Raw genomic sequence first — 22,041 nt, forward strand, 5'->3', positions numbered from 1 at the left:
CCAGAGTCCAAGCTCGTACTGCTCCCGCACGACAGGCCAATGAGTCAAGAGACAAGGTGATGGGGGAGAAATAGTGACTTTATTCAGAGGCCAGCAAACCAAGAAGATGGTTCCTAAAGAACCATCTTAATTCGGGGTAGAATTTGGTCTTCTTTTGTGCGAAGGGAAAAGGGGAAGCAGGAAGATTTGAGATTAGAGGGTGAAGGCAGATTGCAGACTTCTCGGAGCCACCTGGCCTTCAAGGAAGCATAGCATTTCTTTGTTCTTCTGCTTGCTCACACAGGCTGGATCACAAGGCTCCTGCAAATCTTCAAGTTCTTAGCAGTTATTTTTACTTTACACCCTTATCTCTGCTTATTTGCAAGGTTTCCAGGCTGAAAGCGAACTTATCTACAACAAGTAATGGCCATAAGTAACCCAGGACCATGGGATGGGAACGTTCTTCAGGGAACTTAATGGGCTATTTGGGAACAAACAACAGTTCTCTACTGTTTAACTCTTGGCGTGTGGGGACGAAAGTGATGGACTACATGGGCCGAAGAATGGGGGGGGAGGTGGTGCCAGTTCTGTTCTTCCTGTTACAGTTTCTCAGAGGTACCAAGAGGCTGCTTCCCAGGCTACAGTCCTCAGTAACACCGTTAGTAAAACTCACCTCACAGTTCTTGCATTGTGTGTTTGTCTTTCAGTTGACAGTTTAGTCCAGCAGCAATGCATTCAAGGATGGACGTGGAACATTCCAGGTCAAACAAGCAGGTTGTCCTGACCCTGTGTCATCCACCACTGCTTCCCAAGGCCTGTCTCTCTGCTCACACCTGGGGCTGCAGGGGGATCCCCTTGGGACCAGATGATGGGGAAGGAAGAATTCCCAGCCCGGTTCTCCATTGGTCAGTTCAGTGTGAGGGAGACGGCTGGCCGCAGGATGGGGCCTGCACTCCAGCCCACTCAGGGGTGGCCTGAACACCGGGGTGAGGGGCAGAGCTGCAAGCAAGTTACTTTCATTGGACCCTTGTCGCCAGAGGGGAAGCATGTGCCTGGGCGTGGTTGCCAGCACCGCTCCCAGACCTCAGCTGCACCCCTCAGGAACTCGGAGCGCTGACCCTGCACAGAAGTCCACATCGTATGTCATCCCCAGTGATGGGAACACAGGCTCAGGTCTGCCAGTCACGTCCCACGCCTTACCACCCCACTGGACCAAGCAGAGGGTAGGCACCCCTCCTGCCTCCAGTTAGCCCTCAGGTCAAAGGCCGTTATGAGGTGCCGTGCGGCTGTGGGTAGAATACGTGGGTCCAGGGCCCCAGGGCAGGACTGGGCAGCTCTGCCTCTCGTCACTTCCTGTGCCACTGGTGCCTTCATGCTCTCCAGCCCTGCTGCTCTGGGCTCTGTGGGTTCAGAAGTTCTGTTTCCCAAAGCTTCCTTCAGGTGACACAAAAAGGTGCCGTTGATCTAAGATCTCTGGATGCCCCTTTGTTTCTCATGCCTGGGTCACAGGCAGGGCCACTTGACTCTGGTCCGCAGGAGGAGGGAGGGGCGCTCCACACTGGGTCCCCTCTTGCCCAACGTTACGGTAAATGGCCACACGCAGCACTCTTGCCCCGATGCGGTCACGGTGACCACGGCCTAGGTCTCTCGGAGAAGGGGCCACAACGCACAGTAATCCACTGGGCCTAGCAGAGCTGGCAGCTGAGGGTGAGTAGAATGCCGCCCTGCTTCGGGCATCTCTCAGGTGTCCTCCAAGCTCCAGAGCTCCTGAGGTCTCAGCTCAGGTCTTCGCTGGGCCTTACTGCAGCTCAGCTTCTACTGCCCCCATCCTGTTACTCTTCCTCCCTTCTTCAGGGCTTGACACAAAGAGCCTCCCTATTCAGTGTCCCTCTCAGAGTCCAGGAGCGTGGCCTGGAGTAACCCTGCAGGGCCTCCTGAGCCACTGCAGCGACTCTGGGTCTGGCGTGAGGTGGGGGCCCTCGGGGGGAGCAGGGGGCACAACTTGTTTTCTGTTGTAACAGGATCACTCCGGCTGGAGCAGTGAGAAGGCCGAGGAGGGGGCCACGCTAACCCAGGAGAAGGTGAGGGTGGCTTGGCCTCAGAGGTCACAGTGGGGGTGAGATTCTGCACATTCTGGAAGGCGGGACCAAATGGATCCTGTGTGAGGGGCAGAGGGCGCGGGCGTAAGCCAAGGCTCTTGGCCTGAGCAGTCGGATGGGTGGAGTGGCCACCACCTGTGCCCGCAGAGACCGGACAGAGGGTGCAGTGGACTGAATGCTTGTCTCCCCCCCATTTCCTATTGAAATTCTAAAGTGACGGTATTAGGAGGTGGTCAGGTCATGAGGGTGGACCCCTCATGGTAGGATTAGTGCTCTTATAAAAGGGACCCCATAGAGCTCCCCAGCTCCTTCCACCAGTGAGGAGCCCTGAGAAGTCGGCCCTCTGCAACCAGGAAGCGGGTCTCACCAGAACCCATCCACGCTGGCACCCTGATCTCAGACCTTCAGCCTCCAGAAATGTGAGAAATAAATTTCTATTATTTATGAGCCACTAGTCCAGGTACTTTGCTATGGGAGTCCCAATTCAGACAGAAGGTTTGGGAGAGCCTGAGGTCTCCTGTTGAGGAGTTAGGCTGGAGATCCCGGGAGCCCTCCTCCGCGGACACGGCAGTCTGGCCCTTTGACATAAATGTGACTGATGGGCACATAGATGGCATTTTTAGCCGAGGCTGCTGGGCCCTCTGGAGGGAGATGAGACCAGGGTGCAGACATAAGCTCAGCCCCGCCCTTCCTGCCCCGCAGCTCTGGATTCAGGAGGGAGAAGCAACCAGCCAAGCAGCCTGAGAAGCAGCTGCCAGCTTGTGAGGGAGGAGGGCGGTCCCCAGAGCAGGCCCCGGAGAGCTCGCTGTAGCACCGGCACAGTAACGTCCGGGTCCCAGCTGGTCCCCTAACAGCCACCCCCCGGCTCTCTCCCTTCCCCGCTGTTCTCTCCTGAGCACCCGGCAGGGTGGGCACCGGTGACCAGGTGATGCGGACAGTTCTGGGGACAGAGGAGCTGTGGTTTCAGCAGCCCTGGTCCCGAGGAGCCCCGCCTAGCCCTGCCCTCAAGCCGAGGCAGCGGCCCACCCACCACGGCCCTGAGCTGGTGCGTCCCCCTGCTTTCGTCCGCGGGGGCGGGGGCTCTGGGGGGCGACCGCGGCCACCGCACGGGCCCCCGGCCTCTACGGGGCAGTGCTTCTCCGCGGGGGCGGGGCTTTCTGTGGGGGAGGGGGACTCAGCGGGGGGTGGGGGTTGGGGGGCTGGCGGGGGTGGGCTCGCGCAGGCGGGGCGGCGGGGCGGATCGCTCAGCTCCGGGCTGTCATTTGTCGTTAAATTTAGCGGCGGGCCGGTCAGCCGGGCGGCGGCGGGGGCTATAAGCGGCCGGGGCGCCCACCCTCGAAGCAGGAGTCCGAGCGAGGAGACGGCGCTGGAACCCATGGACACGTCGTATCCCCGCGAGGACCCCCGGGCCCCGACGCCCCGCAAGGCCGACGGCACCGCCCACACGGCCCTCACGCTGGGGGCGCCGCGACCCCCACCTCGAGACCACTTGATCTGGTCGGTGTTCAGCACCCTCTACCTGAACCCGTGCTGCCTCGGCTTCCTGGCGCTGGCCTACTCCATCAAGGTGGGCCTTGGGGCGCTTCGAGGGGGCCCAAGAGCGTTTCATGGGGGCTGCTTATCAAGTTGGGGTGCAGGAGTCTCCACGGGGCCGTCCGTCAGCCTGACGGTGGTGGGAACCCCCTCCCTCATGAGGGCTGCTTCTCCACTGAGGCTGGCGTGCCGTTCATAAAAACGAACGGGGGGGTCTAGTTTGTCCCAAAGAGCCCAGGGTCAATGGGCCCTTACCCAAGGGGGTCTCTTCCATCAAACGCTCTCAGCACCGCTGAGGACCCCCTACCCTCGGAGGTCCTTGGAGGCTGATGCTGGCCTGGGAGGGCCACTGGGTCCATAGCTGGAGTGGGAGGTTGCAGGGTCTCCTTTCAGCCCCACCTTAGGCTGAGCCCCTCATGACCCAAGGCCCCCTGGTCGGGCCAAGCCCATGTGCCCAGCTGGGGACGGTGAAGGGAGTGGGTGGAGCCCAGGCAATATCCCCTCAGGCCACACCCCTCCATCCAGATTTTGGGTCCAGCTCGGGTCCTCCAAGGTGTGGACCCAGCGGCTGCCTGGGACTGGGTGGCAGGCCCCACCCAGGCCCCAAGCACATGTAGAGAGCTGGCCCTGCTGCTGGTCCGCAGGCCCGAGACCAGAAGGTGACTGGAGATCTGGAAGCAGCCCGGCGGCTCGGCTCCAAAGCCAAGTGCTACAACATCCTGGCCGCGGTGTGGGCTCTGGTGCCGCCTCTGCTGCTGCTGGCGCTGGTGGTGACCGGCGCCCTGCACCTGTCCCGGCTGGCCAAGGGCTCCGCCGCCTTCTTCAGCACCAAGTTCGACGACTCAGACTATGACTGACAGGCTGGGCCCTGTCCCCCCCCTGACCCAGGGACCCCAACCCCGGGGGCTCCACCCTCATCACCCGGAACCCTGACTTGCCTACGGGCCTGAGGCCCACCCTCCAGCCCCGGCCTGGGCACCTAACACTGACCCTGAAGATCCTCCACGGGGACCCCAGGGCCTTACCCTCACCTCGATGCCCCCAGGCCAGCTCCTCCCTCCCCAGTCACCAGGCTCAGCCTCAGTTTCACAATTAAAAGCGCCTGGCTCCAGAAAGTGCCTTCCAGGACTGTTCCTGGCTGGGGTGGGGGAGGACATCTTCCCGAGGGGAGCTACCCTAGGGACCACTGCAGCCAAATCCCCCTGGACTGCCCCCAGCATCCATGGTGGACGCCCCGCCCTGTCGGCTTGGTGCCCCGACTGTCCCCTTTGCTCAGGCACTGGGCAGCCTGCGGCTTCTGGGTGGAGGGGCCCGAGTATTTTAGAATGAAGTTTGGGAAGTCGGGCTTTGATCTCTGCCGCTCTGTGGTTTAGCGGCCTGTCTTTCAGAATGCGTGTGGTGCGTCTCCGCGTCCACGTGTCTGCCCATCCCCGGGTCAGCGTGTGTGCACACGTGTTAAGCGGAGTCCCTGGCCGGTGATACGTGCCCTTGTTCTGCACGTTCCTGTCCGTGGCTGGGCCTGTGCTGATCTCCTTCTTTGGGTCACTCTGTTCCTGTGACCCTGCGTCCCTTTAATTCTGATCAATCTCTGTCCCAGCAGTGGGTTTCCTCCTTCCTGGATCGGTGGGGCTGGACACAGACACACAAGCACACAGACACGGTCACACCATCATCCGTGCACACGTCCATCACACCCACGTGCACAGGAGCACCCTCCGCACACGCACGATCGTACAGAGAGGGAGACGTGGGGGGGGGGGGCCGAGGGCATTTTCCGAGCGCCTCGCGTCAGTTTACCTCCCTTATGTAACCCCCCAGCAGCCCCGGCAGAGCCTGGCAGAGCGGGGGCTGCCAGAGACACACGCACGCCCTGTGTGGCTGGGGGTGGGGCCCCTGGGCCTTGCTGTGGCCGGGCCGATGACAGGGCAGGCTAATTGCAGGGGCCTTAACCACAGGGTGGCTCAGGGCTCCGAGTACCCCCCCGTGGTCCCTTCCCTCCCTTTGCCTGCCCACCCTGCCTGGGCTGGGGGCGTGGGTCTCTGTCTAGCTGCTGTACTTGGAGCCCCCAGAGTGGCCCCCCTCCTGTGACAGCCAGCGGTTGGTCCAGCTGTCTCCAAAGCGTGCCCGCAGAAATGAGTGCCGGCTGCAGGCTGGCGGTGCCCCAGCCCCGTGCTGAGTGTGCGCTGCTCTGAGCCAGCCCCTGAGGCAGAGGTGGTGCTGGCCGGGGCCTGGCCTGGAGATGCAGCACCGCCCCTTCCTGGGCACTGGTTCTACAGTGGACTAAGGGCAAGGCCAGCGCTCGGACTACCATGGAGACGGCGTTCCAACACTGAGCTCCAGGTTTGGCCCAGGAAGGGACCAACCCATGCTGGACACAGAGGCTGGGAGCAGGGGTCAGCCTGTGTGTAGCCGGGTACGTGTCTCCAAGCAGGGGATGGTCTTCTGGTCTCCACATTTGGTGAGGGGAGCAGACATTGTCCAGCCCGTGCCCAGTTGCTGAGGACAGAGAATATGCAGTCAAGCCAGGCACAGAGGAAGGTCACCAGCAACCCTTCCAGCCCGTCTCCTGGGCAGGTTGAAGGACCCTGGTCAGGTTCAGGCAATTGGCTGTCATGGGCCGGACCAGCCAGGCCAGCACACACATGCTGCCACCCTGTCACGGCCCCTTCGAGGGTTGCCCCTCCACAGGCACAGGTGGGTGTGCACACGCGCACACACACACACACACGGCACACACACGCGGCAGGTATCACGCTACGTCAGTCCTGTGGGTGAAGGGCCACCTACTACCCCCACCTGATGCCTGTGCCCACGTCTGGCTCCAGGGCTGCAAAGGCAAGTGTCTGCTTCATGGGGACAGCCCCTGGCCACCATGCTCTGCTTCAGCAGACCTGCCTGGGCCTTTGCGGCACTGCCACCGGTTGAGCGAGAGCCTGTGGGCCCCTGGGGGAGCCCCACCAAGTCGCTGGATCCATTCTGAGGCCACAGGCCCTCAGGGAGCTGGTCTGCAGCTCGGCCACACTCCCTGCAGCCACCCCCCTCCCTCTCTCCCTCACGGGGCTTCAGTCCATCACAGTTTGCCTGCCTGGTGTCCGCTTCTTGGAGAACTCGGGCTAACTCTCCACTGAGAACAGAGAGCAGCGGTTTGCAGATGAAGGAGGGGCGCAGACGTGACGGACCCGCTTACTTGCTCTACACGAGCACGTGACTGCTTCCCAGCCACGTGGAAGGGAAACTTGATCCTTTACGAAATCCTCACGTTCAGGAGGGAGCTCGTCAGCTCCTCACAGCAGACAAAGCTTGCCCGTTCCTCAGGCAGATCTGGTGCAGCAGGCTTGGCCCTCGCCAGGACTTCCATGGCAGACACCATCTCGCCCCACCCTGGGGAAACCCAAGTCTGCTGTGCCAACTGAGGGGCTGAAGCCCAGGAGGACACAGTGGGCAGAGCCTCGGCTGAGGGCAGCCTGCCCAGGACAAGTGGGCCCAGGGCCATGGCCTTGAACTCACGCACACTTGGCCCCAGTCCTTCTGGCCGGTCAGAGGAAATGCAGGGTCTTGCCCCACACCCCACTCCCCTCCCTTCCTGGCTGCGGAAAGGCATGTGACAGAGACCATCCAACTTGACTGAAGTGGCCCAGAGGCCAGAGGAGCCAAGGACTGAGGATGCTGAGTGCTCACAACAGCCCAAGAGCACCTGGACCCAGCCATACCTGATGCTCCCTTGTGTGACACAGAAGGTTCCTTTGTGGTGAAGCTGCGACTCGGTGTCCCAAGTAATCCCACAGGAGACCTGAGCCTCCCCCACGCCCCTCATCCTGCCGTGCTCCCCATCAAGGCCGGCATCTGCCTCTGTCTTCTCCGCAGAACCGTTGGCCATTCCCCCACCTCACCCTGTGGGGTCCTATGGAAGGGGCACTGAGGGAGGGCGGGAGCAGACATGCTGTGTGAGGGTGCAGGAAAGCTGCCCATCCAGGGGGGGTTAGGCTGGGGAGGGGCTCAGGCTAGAGGCAGAGTCTTGAACTTAGGCCACAGAATCCAGACTTTCCTTGGAACCCGTGAGCCTGGCTGCCATGTGGAGGAGGGTGGGAGGGGGCGGCAGGCTGGGAGGGCGTTGAGGAGGGGTGGGTGCAGCCTTTGGGGGCACCTGCAGAGGGAGTGGCCAGGGGGGAGGACCTGAGAGACATCCCTGAAGCCAAGAGCCCTGGTCGTTTTGGGGGAGGGGGCAGGACTGGGCCAGGGTGGGGGGGACTCGGCGGGGCTGGAGGGCCCAAGGATGTCCTAGAGCGGGTCCTGTGGGCTCTGCGCAGATGTTTAATGTCTTCAAAAAATCTTCCCAGGAAACTCTTGGAGCAGAACTTGCTGCCCCTGCTTCCTACAGGTGTGACCTTTGTATCCGGCCAGCTGAGCAGGGAAAGGAGACCTTGTGTCCTGCAGGGAGAGGAGGCATTGTGGGCTGAGGGCACACACTGGGGGCTACCTTGGGGGTCACGTGCCCTGGACCCCTGGGTGGGTCTGGGAGTGGCGGCCTACCTGGGGACAGGGGGAGCCGAACCTGTGATGGCCACAGCTTAGCCTCCAGCCGGGGGGCCCAGGGCCCTGCCCGGGCAGTGACCTCAACTGTCACAGAGCCCTCGGAGAAGGAAAAGTCAAGCTTGCTCCCCTGGTAGGAGATGCCAGAGACGCACACTCCGGAGACCCCCGCGGGACACATGGGGTCGAAGGTCAAACCGGCCTCGGTGATCCTGCGGCGAGGGGAAGGTTCTGTGAGGAGGGGGCTGGCGGCAGGCGGTTGCCCTCTGCCTGCCACTGCACTCACCTGAACCCCGTGACCCCAAAGAGCACCGCCTGCAGGAAGCCCCCCATGCCTGTCAGGAAGTTCACGGCACCCGACCTGTCTGCATTCTCCGTCCACACCTGCAGGGGGCAAGGCAGTCAGTGCAGGAGGTGGGCGTGGTCGGCGTGTAGGTCGAGGCTCTGGCCAGGCTGACCTTGAAGGGCTCCGTGACGTTGGCGAAGCTCCTCTCCAGGAGGTCCCACGCCCGCCCGGGGTCCTTCAGCTCCATCCAGCCCACTGCAAACATGCTCTGGGGACAGAGGTCAGAGGTCACGCTGGGGTGAGGCCCACTGCGTGGGGAAGGAAGACTGAGGCCAGTGGGACAGGGCCGGGGCTGCCGTGAGGACCACCACCCCACACCCTGCAGTTTCCTTACCCAAGTCATGGCAGGGCCGTGGGGGGACGTCACAGCCTCATACATCTCCAGGTTTTGCCTGCGAACTTCAGGACTCAGGGGGAAGGGGATGGGGTACCCCAGGAGCACAACATCTGCCTGCTTCACCTCCTCTCCTGGGGGTGAGGGGGGCGGTGCTGCTGATGGGGTAAGGTGGGGAGGGCGGGGACTGCTCTGTTGGAAAGGGGGCGTCCAGGGCGGACACGAGGTCCTGTGGGAGGGGAGAAGGGCCCTGAAGGAGCTCCAAGCCCACTCACCAGGCTGGTACCCATCAAACTCAGGGTGGAAGTTCAGTTTCGGGTCAAAGGGCACCTTGATCTTATCAGCCACCACCAGCCACTGGTTGGGGACGGGCTGACCCAGGTCCTGCGCCAGGGCAGCAGCAAAGCGCAGGCTAGGAGTAGAGATGGGGAGAGGTGGGCTGCAGCCCCCAGCACTCCTGGCTGGCCCCCTGCATGGTGGAGGTGGGGCGGGTTCTTGGGTCTGACCTGTTCTGGACCAGGACGTTGGTGTACACGGAGTTGTTGACCCCAGAATGGTATTCGTCAGGGGGCATGACTCCTGGGCACATAAACGTACAAGGTGATATTTAGTGCAGGGTCTTAGGGACCTGCCCCTGATGCCGGTCGCCAGTGGGGGCCTGGCAGCATCAGGTGCTGGTGATCACACGCTGAACGGAGGACCATCCACCTGCCCCTCCACTTGTGACCATCCGCTCCCCCTGCCCCTTCCCCGTCATCCACACTCCTCCCACCATGGCCACGCTCTCACCCTTCAGGTGGAACTTCTCCTCCTCAGGGCTCCACTCCACACGGCTGCACCAAAACTCAGCCACGGCACGGACCACATCCCAGCCCCCAGCCTCTCGGAAGAGCTGCAAGTCCTGAAGAGCAGGAGGTGGTGCGTCAGAGGCCGTGGCACCTGTGGTTCTAGTTCCCACTGGTCACTGCATTTCTTGCCAACGCCCACCCTTCTGAGTGCCCAGAAATGAAGGCCTGGCTCTGAGACGCTCCACAGGACCGGCCCAGACAGGAAGTCACGGCAGCGTGGAGGGCGTGGCCTCGCTAGGTGGGGGGTCACACGTGGCGGCACAGTGACACCTCACCTGGGTGGCGTGGTAGTACAGACGGAAGGCCAGCACCACGGCCCCGTTGATGTGGATCTCCTGGGTCCCATAAATGGCCTCAGGGCAGACCTCCAGGCCGGAACCCGCGCTCTCCCAGGCAAACTTGGCTCCCTGGGGGGTTTGGAGGGGATGGAGTAGACTTGACTCCGCTCTCGGGGGGCCGGGGGTAGCCCGCCTCGGTTCTCGACGCTCTCAGCCTTCAGCCATGGAGGGCAGACAGAGGCGGGGGCACCAGTTGTCCCGGGTGCCCTCGTGGGGGCCTGCAGGCTCTGAGTGCCCTCTGTGTGGCCTCATCGTGGGCCAGGTGGTTTCTGCCCCGTTTCCACTGTGTACTTGCCCTGGGGCAGGGCAGTGAGGGGACCCCCTGCTGGGTCCCGGTCAGGCTGTTGTTCCCACATGTACGGGACAGGCTGGGGGATGCCACAGAGCCTCTCTAGGAATCCAGGACATTCCAGCCCCACCCACAGAGGGGGCTGGGGGGTAGTATGGGACATCAGCCCTTTGGGGGGCCCCGTAGGGTAGGTGCTCGGTCCCCCTCACCTGGTAGCCTAGGTTCTGGGCGTTGTACAGGGCCCCGCTGAGCGTCCGGATGCGGTACTGCAGGAGAGCCCTGGCAGCCTCGGGGTGCAACATCAGGACGCTGGGGAACATCCAGAGGTCCTGTGAGCACAGCCGAAGAGCCCCCTTGTCTGGCGCTCTCACTCCTCTCTCCCCACGGGCCACACCCAGCTCCCTCCTCTACTGCCCCATCTGGGTCTGTCCTGGGCCCTCTGCCTGCCAACCCCACAGTCCCATCCCCAGCCCAGACGCTCCTCAGGCCTGGTCCCCGGTGGGCATCTGCGTCTGCCCAGGGCTCAGGCCAGAGTCTGGGCGTGGGCAGCCTGGGGGGGGGCCCTGCTCTGTTGCTCACTAGCTGCCCGACCCAGAGCGAGCAACTCAGCCTCTCTGAGCCTCTCCTGTAAAGGGAGCGCAGCACCAGCTTCTCCCGCATCAGGAAAAGTGCAGCAGCGCCCCGGACCCTCCCGAGCCCAGCGGTCAGCCGGTCCTGGCTTCCTCGCCTTCCTCCACCCTCGCTCCACTCAGCAGCCACAGGGTCTGCCCAGAGCCCACGGCTGCCCGTGTCCTTCCCCAGTTAAAGTCTTCACAGCCTCCTCAGCACCCCCTACAACCGCTCTTCCCGCAGCGGTGAGGGCAGCCCCTCGCCCGGGACAGATGCCCTGCACCTGCTCAGTTCTGGGCCTCGGAACCTTCTGGTCCCCTTGCCTGAATCACATCACTCGTTTTCACCAAATGCCTACACAGCCTTCAGCCGAGACACTACTTCCTCCAGGAAGCCTTCCGTCTGCCACGGTCCCTGTGCTTCCCCAACCACAGCCCCATCCCACGCAGGGCAGAGGCAGCAGCTCTGTGTACAGCCGGCTCTGCAGCAGGTGTGCGTTAAGGGTGGATGGTGCACACCTGGTCCCAGAAGACGTGGCCCCAGTAGCATTCCTCACGGCTCCCGTTGGAGAGGCCCCCTGGGCTGAGGCCGTGGCAGACGTATTCTGGGGCCCCGGGCTGGGGGAGGGCACTGAGCAGGTAGTAGAGAGCTCCACGCAGGGCCTGGCGCAGACGCAGGGGCCCCTCCACATCCAGGCCACAGCCTGCCCAGAGCTGGGCCCAGGCCTGCGCGTGGGCCGCGTAGAGAGTGCGCCTGGCCTGCAGCTGCAGGGCGTCGGCGAGGCAGGCCTGGGCTTCGGCCTGGCTGCCACCCACCACCGTCAGGAACTCCCACGTCCCATCCTCCTCCCCTTCCCCAAGGGTCAAGGCTGGGGGCACGGGCGTCCACAGCATGTGCACCTCCTGCTGTGCCCCCCCAGGCTGCTCGGGGGTGAGTGTGTGGCCGTACAGGTACCTGCAACAGGACGGCTGTGTCTCAGGGACGGGCTCCCTCCTCGGGCCACCCAGCCGGCCCCCCGCCCCCTCCTCACCGGGCTCCCTGGAAGTCAGGACCCAGATGCAGGTCCAGGTCCGGGCTCTCTGGGGAGAAGGCTGACTGCAGCAGCACAGTGATGGGCCAGCTCCCTGTGGCCAAGCGGGTGATGGACACACTGCAGGCCAGGACATGAGGCAGCGTGCGGTGGGCATAGATGCGCTGGGAGGCCCGGAAGCTGGGGCCCTCCAGGGTGTGCAGAAAGGAGCCTGGCGGGTGGGGGGGGGGGGAAGACAGGGCAATTCGCACACCCCACTCGGGGCGCCGAGGACGGTTCCAAAGCTGCCGGCCTTTCTGGGCGGGGAGTGGAGTCACCTCCAAGCCCCAGATGCCCTGTCTGGGAAGCGACAGCTGCAGAGGGGCCGCCAGCTCCTGCAAGTCCAGGAGGCCCGTCTGGCTGAAGGCCTCACAAAGTGGCCTCTCAGGGCTTCCTTTCCTTTGGGAGTCGGCATCCTCCGGATGAGACCTCTGTCGGGTCTCCCACTCACTTGGAACGATGGCGGAGGGCAGGGGGAGGTCAGGCAGTGGCTACCTGTGTTAGTGTCCAGGACGAAGGTGTTGGTCAGCTGCTCTCCCGATCCTGCAGGGGCCTCCAGCTGGACATTGAGGGGACTGGGCAGAATGGCCCGGTGCGTATCCCCCCGAGCCCCATTGTACACGCCGCTCACATGCAGTGTCTCACGGTACACGCGTGTGCCCAAGTAGGCATTGGTCACGGTGGCCAAGAGCCGGGGGTCACCGGGCAGAGAACGGGCAGTGAATCTGGTGGCGTCCTTGCCAGCATCCTCCATGGGAAGGTTGGCTCGGCGGAGGGGCCTGCAAAGGGGGGAGTCAGAGGCCCCCACCATTGGCTGGGCCTCCCTTTTCTGTAAACCCAAAGCTCGCCTTGGAACCTGGCTAATGCCCCCACGGGTGGAGGGACGGGCGTGACCCACCTGGGCAGCCCCGATTGTCCAGAATCCCCACTCTCAAGCCGCCCCAGGAAACACCCTCAACCCTCAGAGACCCTCGCCCCCAATACTGATCTCCAGGGACACAGCAGAGGCCCCGGACTCCCACCTTAGGGCCTCAATCCCTTCCAGCTCCCTCCGAGCGCACCGCCTCGAAGCCGTCGGGCTGGCGGGAAGGGAGGAGGCCTCAGCCGGCGGGCCTCACCCTCCAGGAGGCTGGCTGGGTACCGGGGGGTGGGGTGCCGGCAGCAGCCGGGAGTTGGGGGGCAGGCGGGCCGTCGGCCGCGTCCCTGGGGCTCGCCGCAGCCCAGCCGCGTCCCAGCCGCGTCCCTGGGCTCCAGCGGGTGGGCGCCGGACCGGAGGGAGAAGTAGCCAGCGGCGGCCTTGTCACCGGAAGGCCCCGCGGTCCCCGCCCCAGGGCGCGCAGGGCGGGCCGGATGGGACGTCCCCACACCCGGGGCGGGCGGGCCGGGTGGGCCGGGCCGCCTCGACCAGTCGTGCCTGCGCGGCCGCGGGGAGCCCAGCTCCAACTCTGCCTTGGGTCTGATCCAAGGGTGGATATGAGAGGGACGGGGTTTCGGCTTAGGGGTCCCCTCTCTTGTCGCCGGGTCCTGCCTCTCTCCCTCAACCCCCGTCCCTCCAGGAGAGGTGAGGCAGGTCCCCCTCCTGGAGCCCCGCCTTCCTTTGTCCCCGCCCCACTTTCTGGCTCTCCCCAGCCTCCTCTCTCAGCCTGTCTACCCGCTTGCCTCCTGCCCCGCTGGAGGCTCCAGGCCCTGGCCCCAGGGCCGAATGACTGTGCCCTGACCACTCGCCCAGCCAGAGACACTCAGATTGAACGTGTCCCTGAAACCTGCTCTTGCCGTGGCCTGCCCAGCACAGGCCATGGTGACTTCACCCATCCCGTTGCTCAGGCCCGCTGTCCCCACACCTGCATCCACCGGCGCGTCCCCCTTCCAGGGCGTGCCCGCTCTCACCGTCCACCCTCAGTCCAGGCCGTCCTCCTGGGTTAGGGCCGTGCTTGCTCTGGCCCCACAGCCCTGGTCAGCAGAGCCAGAGCCACGTCCACCCCAGGAGTGGTCAAGTGCTCAAAGCCTGTAGTGGTGCCCACCTCACCGGCGGGACAAGCCACCCAGGGCCCCCTCCCCACCCTCAGCACCCACCCCCCCATCCCGCTGCGGCCACCCTGGCTTCCTTGCTGCTTCTGCACCATTCCAAGCACGCTCCCTGTTATGGATTGAATGTGATCCCCCCAAACCCATCCGTTGAATTCTAATCCCCAGTGTGATGGTATTTGGAGGTGGGGCCTTTGGGACATAATTAGGTCAAGAGCTGTCAAGAACGGGATTACTGCCCTTATAAGAAGAGGCCCGAGAGCTCGCCCTCTTTCTACCCTGTGGGGACACAGCCAGAAGACAGCCATCTGCAGGGAGAGGGTCCTCACCAGACACCAGATTGACTGGCATCTTAAGCTTGGACATCCCAGCCTCCAGAACCGTGAGAAATACACTTACGCTGTCGACAAGCCACCCGGCGTGTGGTATTTTGTTATAGCAGCGCGAGCCAACCAAGACAGGCCCCTTTGTGGCCTTTACACTTGCTATCCCACTGCCTTTTCTTCAGGACATCCTTAGGGTTGATCCCTCCCTTCCTTCCGTTTTCAAATGCCTCGTCCACAACCAGATTTTCCCAGACTACTTACATGTAAGAGGAAACCACTGGCTCCATCCCCCCAGCCCCCTGCTTTCCCTTCCTCCTAGGATGCCAGCTCCAGGAGGGCAGGGATTTTTTGTCTGTTCTGTGGAATGAATAACTGGATTTGAGAATGGATTATGGAAGGGAATTTGGGGAAGTGAAGGGGCTGACTGGGGTCCCAGAAGCTGGCCAAGTCCAGCAGGGTTGAGCAGAGAAGACTTCAGGATTCGGGGGCTGTCAGTCGCCGGCCCTGCCCATCGAGGCCAAGCCTCACGTCAGAGCTTCCGGCCTCAGGCTGTTCCCCTGAGCTCACCCGGGAAACGGGGGCTACAACCCTGTCCCACTGAGATGGGCTGGGGACCAAAGGAAAGGGTACGAGCACCTGTTAGGATGCCCAGCTCAGCGCAACAGAAACCAACAAAAACGAATCCCAGGGAGAATTTATCATCAGTGCACGGGGCGCTGCCCCCGACCTGTGCCATCACAGCTGCCATCCGGAGCGGGGGCTCCATGCCCACTCTCTTCCGGCCTGTTTCTGAAGTCCTCAGACGGCGAGTGGACACCTCTGGGCTCAGGCCACACAGCCTCAGGGATGGCGTCACTCCTACTGCTGAGACCCAAATTCCTGAGGACGGACGGTGACCTACCTACCTTCAGCCAAGGGGCAGCCCCTGCTTGATCCCCTACGGCTGGAGCCGAGTAGTGGGCTATGGGTGCCCATACTGTGCGTGGGCACAGGATCAGCAGATGGGCCATCCTGCACCAGGTGAAGGCCCTCGATTCCTGGGGGCGCCCGGCATCACCCTTGCTGCTGAGGGGCGCCTGCAGCGGGAGGGCTGGAGGCTCCCAGGAGAGGAACGTGGGTGGGGCAGCAGTGGGGTTAGGGGAGGGGAGCCCCTCCTCCTGGTGGGGAGGACGGAGACATACCTGTCCCCAGGGTGTGGGGAGGTCTCGGGGGCTGTCCAGGAGCAGGCAAGGGGCCGTGTCTGTCTGGGTCTCCCACCTGCCTGTCCAGGGCCCCTCAGGCTCAAAAGAGTTGCCCACAGCAGAGAGCGCCACCCTCTCGCCCTCGGAGTGGGGAGGGCTACTCCGCAGGGCTGACTAGAGCCCTCCCCCAGGGCCTCGGGGGCACTGCCGAGCCCTTTGTGAGGCTGCGGGTCACTGTCCAACGCTGGGTGGGTGGTGGCCAGTCCCGCCTTTGCTGTCCCCATGGCCCGCAGCTCCTGCAGCGACTGCTCGCTCAGCTCCACGGAGGTTAGACTGTAGCCGTGCGCAGAGGACGGGAGTGGCGTTGGTGGGGCAGGAGGCCAGGGCTCGGGGAGGCAGTGATGGGGAGCTGCTGGCCTGGGTTATGCCAAAGGCACACAGTGACGGGAGGTGGCCACTAAGGGGGGCTGTCAGAGGCTGGGGGAGAGGGTAGGGACTAGGGGCCCAGAGCCTTCACGGGAGTGAAAGCGTGTCGGTCCAGACTGTGGCCACGCGCACCAGACACTAGATGGACATTCGGTCTGGCGGAGTGGTTGAAGCCCAGGGCTGGGGCCAGGGATTTAGGGGGTGGGTCTCCAGGGGCTGAGTGTCAGCGGGGTCCCTCAGGAGGGCCCTGGGCGGGACTCCTCTGTGAGGTCTGGGGGAAGCCCCTGGCGCCCACCCCGAGCCAGGGTGGAGAGGCTGTGTTCCTGCACCCTTCCCGGCGCTGCCCCCACCTGAGGCTTTGCAGGCGGCACCCTGGGAGCTGCAGGACGGCACACAAGTAGGTCGCCATAGGCCCCGACAGCTGGCAGCCACTGAGGTCCAGGGTAGTCAGCGTTGGCCAAACACGTACTGGGAGCCTCCTGGAGGCCCAGCTGCTGCACCCTGGCAGGCAGTGTTGACCGTAGGAGCTGCTATGGGAGACCCCGTCCCCGCCTTGGTCCCTTCCAGGCCGGCCCTCACCTGAGTGTCTGCAGCACCCTGGGGCCAGGCCAGGCCCTCACTCACCGCATGCAGGCCAGCCTCGCTGAGCCAGCTGTGGAAGAGGCCCAGCTCTGTCAGGGCCTCAGAGAGGTCTCTGCAGACCAAGTCGGGCAGTTTGCAGCGGGACAGCCTGTGGTCAGGAAGTACATGGGTCCCCAGCTGTGCAAGCTGCCCACTCCCTGGGGGCTGAGGTTCACTTTGCAGACGTGCTGGCTCCACACCTGCCTCCCTGGGCCCCACAGAGCTTTTCCTGCCCTTTGTCACCACGTGTGTCCCTGCTGGGCTGCACTCCCCTCTTCTCTCAGGACATTCTCCACGAGCATTTGGATGAGCCGATAAGAGACCTTATTCTTAATATGTCTAACTCCATATAATTACCCACCAAGTGCAGGTGGGCTGAGCTTATTTAGTTAGCCAGTCCCTAACAGTCGGGCATTATGAATAACGCTGCGATGAACACCTTTATGCATTTAGTTGGGCAGTAGAATTGATGGGCCAAGTGAGCTGATCACTGTTTTGGCTCCTGATGTTTATGCCAAGTTAAGTTACCATGTCCCCACTGACACGTGACTGTACCTATTTCACCATGCCCCATCGGTACTAGTTCCTACACTCTTTCTTACTTTCTGCTTACTTGGTGGTAGTGAACAGTAATTGGAAAGATTATGTACTGAGAACTGCCTCATTAATTCTCACAACAACCTTCTGAGCTGGAAGCTACAGGCTCCATTTCCCAGGGGACGAAACTGAAGCTCAGACAGGCCTGTCAAGGGCACAGAGGCAGGCAGACTGGCCTCAGAGCCCGCACCCTGAACACCTCCCATATCTGCTTGTAAGAATCCAGAGGGACCACCCAGCAGTTTACAATAGCACTTAGCAGCCTTCCTTGGGAAGGAAAATACAGTCTGGCCTTCTTTATCCCCCCCCCAGAATGCTCAGCTGTACTCTGCTTCCCACTCAGACTGGCGCCAAGCCCTCTGTCCTAACTAGCACCTAAGCTGGTACTGGAGCCCTGCCCCCATCCCCTCTTCCCTCCTCTGTCCTGTGTGGGTAGAGCCTGTCGACCCCAGCAAGGGACACCAGAGGCCACAGTTTCTCAGCCTGTCCCCTCAGCCATCCCCAGACAGGGCCACACCTCTGTCCCTGCCCAGGGTGTCCTGCTCTGCGTCCCTTCCAGGGGAAGGGCTGGGGGCATGTTCACTCGCGTCAGGGTGTTCAGACCACACTGTCTGTCGGTCCACTCGCAGAGTGGATGCAGTGGGGAGTCCGGGGGTTTTCTCATGGTGGTTCGAGAGCTACTAAGAGAGAAAGGAAAGTGAAGGCCCCAGCCCCTCCCAATCCCTCACTCCCGCAAAGGACTCCTTCCTATGGTCCCGAGGTATCGGAGCTGCCTCTGCCCTCACCCTCAAGCTGCGCCAGGACCCTTCTCCCTCTTCATCCCAAGCCCAGAGTGAAACCACTCAACTGTGACCACAAGCACCTCCCCACTGAAGCTGTCTATGTGAGTCCCATGGAGGCATGTCACCTGCACACACCAGGTGGGCCTGTCCTTGCACCTGCGGTGGGTAGCCCCAGCCCCAGCCCCTGTCAACGTCCTGACATTCGTTCTCCCAACAGATGCTGAGCACCTGAGTCAGGTGCTGGGTTGGAATTAACTCCACAGAAACAACGGCACGAGCTTTGACCCTGGAGGAGCAGAGGGTCTGGTGGAGGAGACGGGCACGGGCAGATGTCACGGCATACGGTGGTCAGTGGGGCATTTCTGAGGCCAAAATGGTCTCAGGCCAGCTGGGATGGTTTGGAGAGGCTTTGAGGATAGGCAGTGAACAGTATTCTGGGTGGAGGGCACAGTAGCAAGCAAAGGCTCAGGGCACAGAGGGCGTGGTGTACGCCAGAACTTATTAGGAGGAAGCATCGTGGTGGGTGGGGGGAGCGCTGGGTGGGTTGCCTCGGACGTGGGTGCTGAGGTGCGTGGCATGGTGAGGACACCCTGGGAGCTGCCTTGCAAGGAGGTGGGAAAAACCAGCCTGAAGTCGTGCCTCTCCTCTGGGGAGCAGGCGTCAGGTCTGGACACGCTCCCCAGGCCCAGATGGACACTTCAGTGCATAAGATGCACACATGCCGCACACAGAGGGCCTGCCAGAGAGGGCCGCCCTGCTCTGGGGACTCACGAGCTGCCTCCCAGGCGGCCCTGCAGCCGCTTCATCAGGCTCTTCTTCTTCTTCTCCTGTGCAGTGGCCAGTCTGCAGCTAACCAGCTGCAACGCCTGCCCCGCCGGGCAGCACCGCGCGCAGTAGCTCAGGACGGCCAGGTCCGTTCTGCTGAAGTGCACTCACTCCAGGGCCAGCTCGGGGAGGCCGCGCAGGGCCTGGTGCACAAGGGCGTCCTCCTGCGTCTCGTACAGGCAGTGCAGTAGCTCCAGCAGGTCTTTGAGCTCCTCGCCCTCCTCCTCCTCTGACTCCCCAGCGCCCCGGAGCGCTTGGGTCCCCTCCGTCCCCTCTGGCGCCGCCCTAGGGCAGCCCTGGCCCTGATCCTGCACCCACCTCGGGACATCCTGCTTCCCGCGCTCTGAAACCGCGCAGCCGAAGTGGTGCTCCATGTCGCGCATCCTCTCTGCGTTCAGTGGCCCGAAAAGGAAGCGCGCAGTGAGCGCGAGGCGGCCACGCAGCTCCGGGGCCCCCCGCAGAAGTGCCCCCGCGCCGCGAGCAGGTGTCTGGGGAGCCCCTTCGTCCTCCAGCAGGTAGGACAGCGCGGCTAAGAATTCCTGGAAGGTCTGGTCGATGAACCGGTGGGTGACCTCGGTTTCCAGCACGCCTGGCACATCTCCTTCTTGCGGAGAAACTGCGTCTGGACTCTGGAGCCGCAAAGCTCCAGTCGTTCCAGGTCCTTCTCAGAGAACTGCGCCCTGCCCCCTGCCCCCGAGGACGCCTTCGCAGGCCAGGCGGCACAGCTTGCGCAGCTCTTCCTGCAGGCGGGGTGGGTCGGCCGCGGGCGCCGAGCTCAGGACGCTGCCGATGAAAAGCAGGTACACGGACGTGGTGGTCTTGGAGGTGCGCGACAGGTCAGGACCTGGAGCAGCTAGCGCAGAACGGGCACACGACCCAGCACACAGCGAAGCACAGCGAGAACAGCGTCTCATTCTCCTTCACGAAGCGGGAGGCACGCTCCGCCCTCCACTCGTCCTGGAAGAACTTGTAGAAGTACTTCTTGTCCTTGTCGGAGGGGCCGCGCACCTCGGCGCGCTGCGGGGAGCACAGGCGGCTCTGCAGCCTCCCGGGGGCGGCGGCGCGCGCGGCCACCAGCACGCGGGTCGTGGGCAGCAGCGCCTTGCCCAGCAGGCCGCCCAGCACCCGCGCGCCGCTCGCGGCCTCGAGGGGGCCTGTGCAGGGCGCGGCCTTGGCGGGCCCTGGCGCCGGCAGTTCGTCCACGCCGTCCAGAATGAACAGCGGCCGCTCGGACTGCGCTAGCATCTGCCGCCCCGGCGCGTTGCGGTCGGGGTACTGGTCTAGGATCAGGTCGGCCGGGCTGCACGTGCCCGGTCGCTCCAGCACCTCGCGGCAACACACGAAGAAGGCGAAGTCCACCTGGCCGTGGCACAGCTTGCCCGCCGCCCAGTCGTACAGGATTTTCCTGGCCGCCGTGGTCTTGCCGACGCCCGCCGGGCCCTGCAGCACCGCGGTCGGCGGTCTCTGGCCCTCCCCGTCGCGGCCGAGCAGGCGGTTGCAGGTGCGGGTGTCGGAGCGCCGAGCGCGTCCGGCTCCGGCTCCTCCGCGGGCCCCAGGGCCTCGTGCTCCGGGGCAGCGCTTTCGGGCGCGAGGAGCAGTTTGGTGAAGCGCTCGCTGACCTTCGCGGAGCGGGCGTCCCTCTCCCTCACCCTGGCGTGCTGCCGCAGCACGTGCTCTCGCTATTTCTGCTTGTGCTCTGGGGGCAGGGAAGGGCCGCACACAGGAGAGGGGAACAGGGGGTCGAGGAGGAGGCGGGCTGTGTCAGCCGACTCTCAGGCGCCTGTTGCCCTCCCCGCCGGGCTCAGACCTCAGTTTCCCCTGTTGCGCCGCAGTCCCCCTCCCATCCGCGCTCCTCCCTGGGACCAGCTGTCAGGAACCTCCGAGTGGCTTCGAGGACACTCGTACTCCAAACCCAGGGCTCAAGGCCCGGACAGCTCGGGCCCGCGCCTCCCACCGAGAGAGACCTACCGGACACGGAGGGCAGCGCCGAGGAGCTGGGGCCGAGCCCTGGAAGGGAGAACTGCGGTGAGGCCCCGCCGACTGTGCGGGGCGGGGAGGGGCGCAATCCGGGGTCGGGGCCGCCCGCAGGATCGGAGCCCCGGGGCCCGCGAATTTGTGGATGAAGCGCGCCCAGGCCGGAAGAGCTCCGGGGCTTTTCTGGGGAAGCGGAAGGATGGAGGCCTGTGGCCGGGACTCTGCCCAGGCGGGAGGGAACGGAGGGCGGGCACCCTGGCGAGCCCCACCCCGCGCTCGCTCCGCTGCCGCTGCTCCTGGGGCCGCGCCGCCGCAGCGCGCCCGCCCGCTTCAGGGTCTTTCGCGCCGCCTCCAGCGCGCGCTCCGGCCCGTGGAAGTGGATCAGGTGCTCCGCGAGGTCCACGGCGCCCGCGCCCTCCAGCCGCCCCCACGGTCTGCGGCGGCGTCCCGCAGCTTGTGGCGGAAGCGCCTCCACCGCTCCTGGCTTAGGTCTTCGAGCGCAGCCAGGAGCAGCTCCCGGGCGGCGGCAGCGCGGGGCTCCATGCTGAGGGCGGGCGCACGGGGTTAGCACGCGTGCCGTGCCCCGGTGACCCCGGCCCCTCCCCGCCGCTCCGGACCCCAGCCCCGGGCGCCCACGAGCGGTAGGGACTTAGACACGGCCCCCATCTATCCAGGTGGCTCCAGGCCAACGCTCGATAGCGCGCTACCGGGAGGGTCGTCCTCTCCTGCCAGAACCCCTACCGAGGACTTCGCTCCAAGGCGTTCCGAAGCTTTGGGCGGGCACTGGCCGCCGCTGACCCCAGAGTTAGGGGGTGCCTTCCTGCTCCGCACCTCCCTTTCTGCTTATTCTTTCCACGCATGCAGGTCAAACGTCCAAGATAAGATGTCTCCCAGGGCCTGTGCTCTCCCCTTTCCTCCTCTTCCCTCCTTTCCCTCCGTTCTCTTCCCCAGGAGCCCGGAGCAGTTGGCCTCAGCAGGGAGCTGGCCTCACCGCCTGGTCCGGGCTGTGTTCCGGAATTCCCCAGGACATCCGTGCTCACTGCACCCTTTGGTGAGGCCCAGCCTGAGGGCCTTGCACCAGAGGCTGAGACTGAACCCCTGGTGGGGGGACAGACACCACAGATGCCCTCTGCGGGGCTGGAGTCCCTAGAATACCGAGCCTGGGGGACAGCGGGGGAAGGATGTGTGAAGGACACGGGGTGTGAAGCCCCAGGAAGTCAGCAGGGTGAGGTGGAGGACCCAGAGGGCTGAGACCAGCTGATTCCCAGTGACCACTCTGAAAGCCAGCGCCCACCTGGAGCAGGAGCCTC

The 22,041-nt window shown here is 63.9% G+C and overlaps 3 protein-coding genes across 5 annotated transcripts; 1 reads left to right on the forward strand and 2 right to left on the reverse strand.

Annotated features, from left to right (window-relative positions):
- Positions 1-60: 60 nt before the first annotated feature.
- On the reverse strand, positions 61-14,016 carry PGGHG (protein-glucosylgalactosylhydroxylysine glucosidase). Of its 3 annotated transcripts, none has more exons than XR_011072429.1 (13): positions 12,997-14,016; positions 12,470-12,753; positions 11,936-12,146; positions 11,424-11,859; positions 10,506-10,625; positions 9,945-10,076; positions 9,611-9,722; positions 9,328-9,400; positions 8,822-9,233; positions 8,600-8,695; positions 8,428-8,525; positions 8,142-8,372; positions 61-8,039 (listed from the first exon to the last, which is right to left on the reverse strand). XR_011072429.1 is itself a non-coding variant. In XM_068534342.1 (13 exons), the coding sequence occupies exons 2-13, from the start codon at positions 12,726-12,728 to the stop codon at positions 7,984-7,986; spliced, it is 2,142 nt and encodes a 713-aa protein (XP_068390443.1). In that variant the 5' UTR covers positions 12,729-12,753; positions 12,997-14,016; the 3' UTR covers positions 61-7,983. The 3 variants fall into 3 exon arrangements, 2 of the variants coding, with proteins under 2 accessions (XP_068390443.1, XP_068390442.1); XM_068534342.1 differs by having other exon boundaries at positions 8,142-8,353; positions 8,503-8,525; XM_068534341.1 differs by having other exon boundaries at positions 8,142-8,353; positions 12,997-14,014.
- On the forward strand, positions 3,007-4,726 carry IFITM5 (interferon induced transmembrane protein 5). Its single transcript, XM_068534343.1, has 2 exons — positions 3,007-3,645; positions 4,256-4,726. The coding sequence occupies exons 1-2, from the start codon at positions 3,007-3,009 to the stop codon at positions 4,466-4,468; spliced, it is 852 nt and encodes a 283-aa protein (XP_068390444.1). The 3' UTR covers positions 4,469-4,726.
- A 54-nt stretch (positions 14,017-14,070) lies between the features above and the next one.
- NLRP6 (NLR family pyrin domain containing 6) lies at positions 14,071-21,274 on the reverse strand. The gene is given in 14 exon segments (XM_068534344.1): positions 14,071-15,839; positions 16,283-16,390; positions 16,392-16,459; positions 16,512-16,662; positions 17,738-17,827; positions 18,704-19,350; positions 19,353-19,445; positions 19,447-19,624; positions 19,626-20,289; positions 20,292-20,453; positions 20,726-20,764; positions 21,012-21,053; positions 21,056-21,166; positions 21,169-21,274. Coding segments are annotated over 14 exon segments (2,979 nt in total). The 3' UTR covers positions 14,071-15,319.
- Positions 21,275-22,041: the final 767 nt, after the last annotated feature.

Source organism: Eschrichtius robustus, unplaced genomic scaffold, assembly GCF_028021215.1.
Source record: "Eschrichtius robustus isolate mEscRob2 unplaced genomic scaffold, mEscRob2.pri scaffold_281, whole genome shotgun sequence".
Taxonomy (NCBI): Eukaryota; Metazoa; Chordata; class Mammalia; order Artiodactyla; family Eschrichtiidae; genus Eschrichtius; species Eschrichtius robustus.

Coding starts and splice junctions, on each gene's coding strand:
- IFITM5 (XM_068534343.1), top strand. CDS start 3,007: ATGCGGACAGTTCTGGGGACAGAGGAGCTGTGGTTTCAGCAGCCCTGG. Junction 3,646..4,255: donor CGCTGGCCTACTCCATCAAG/GTGGGCCTTGGG, acceptor GCTGGTCCGCAG/GCCCGAGACCAGAAGGTGAC.
- PGGHG (XM_068534341.1), bottom strand. CDS start 12,728: ATGGAGGATGCTGGCAAGGACGCCACCAGATTCACTGCCCGTTCTCTG. Junction 10,077..10,505: donor CCCAGAACCTAGGCTACCAG/GTGAGGGGGACC, acceptor CAAACCCCCCAG/GGAGCCAAGTTTGCCTGGGA. Junction 8,040..8,141: donor TCGGCTCCCCCTGTCCCCAG/GTAGGCCGCCAC, acceptor CTCTCCCTGCAG/GACACAAGGTCTCCTTTCCC.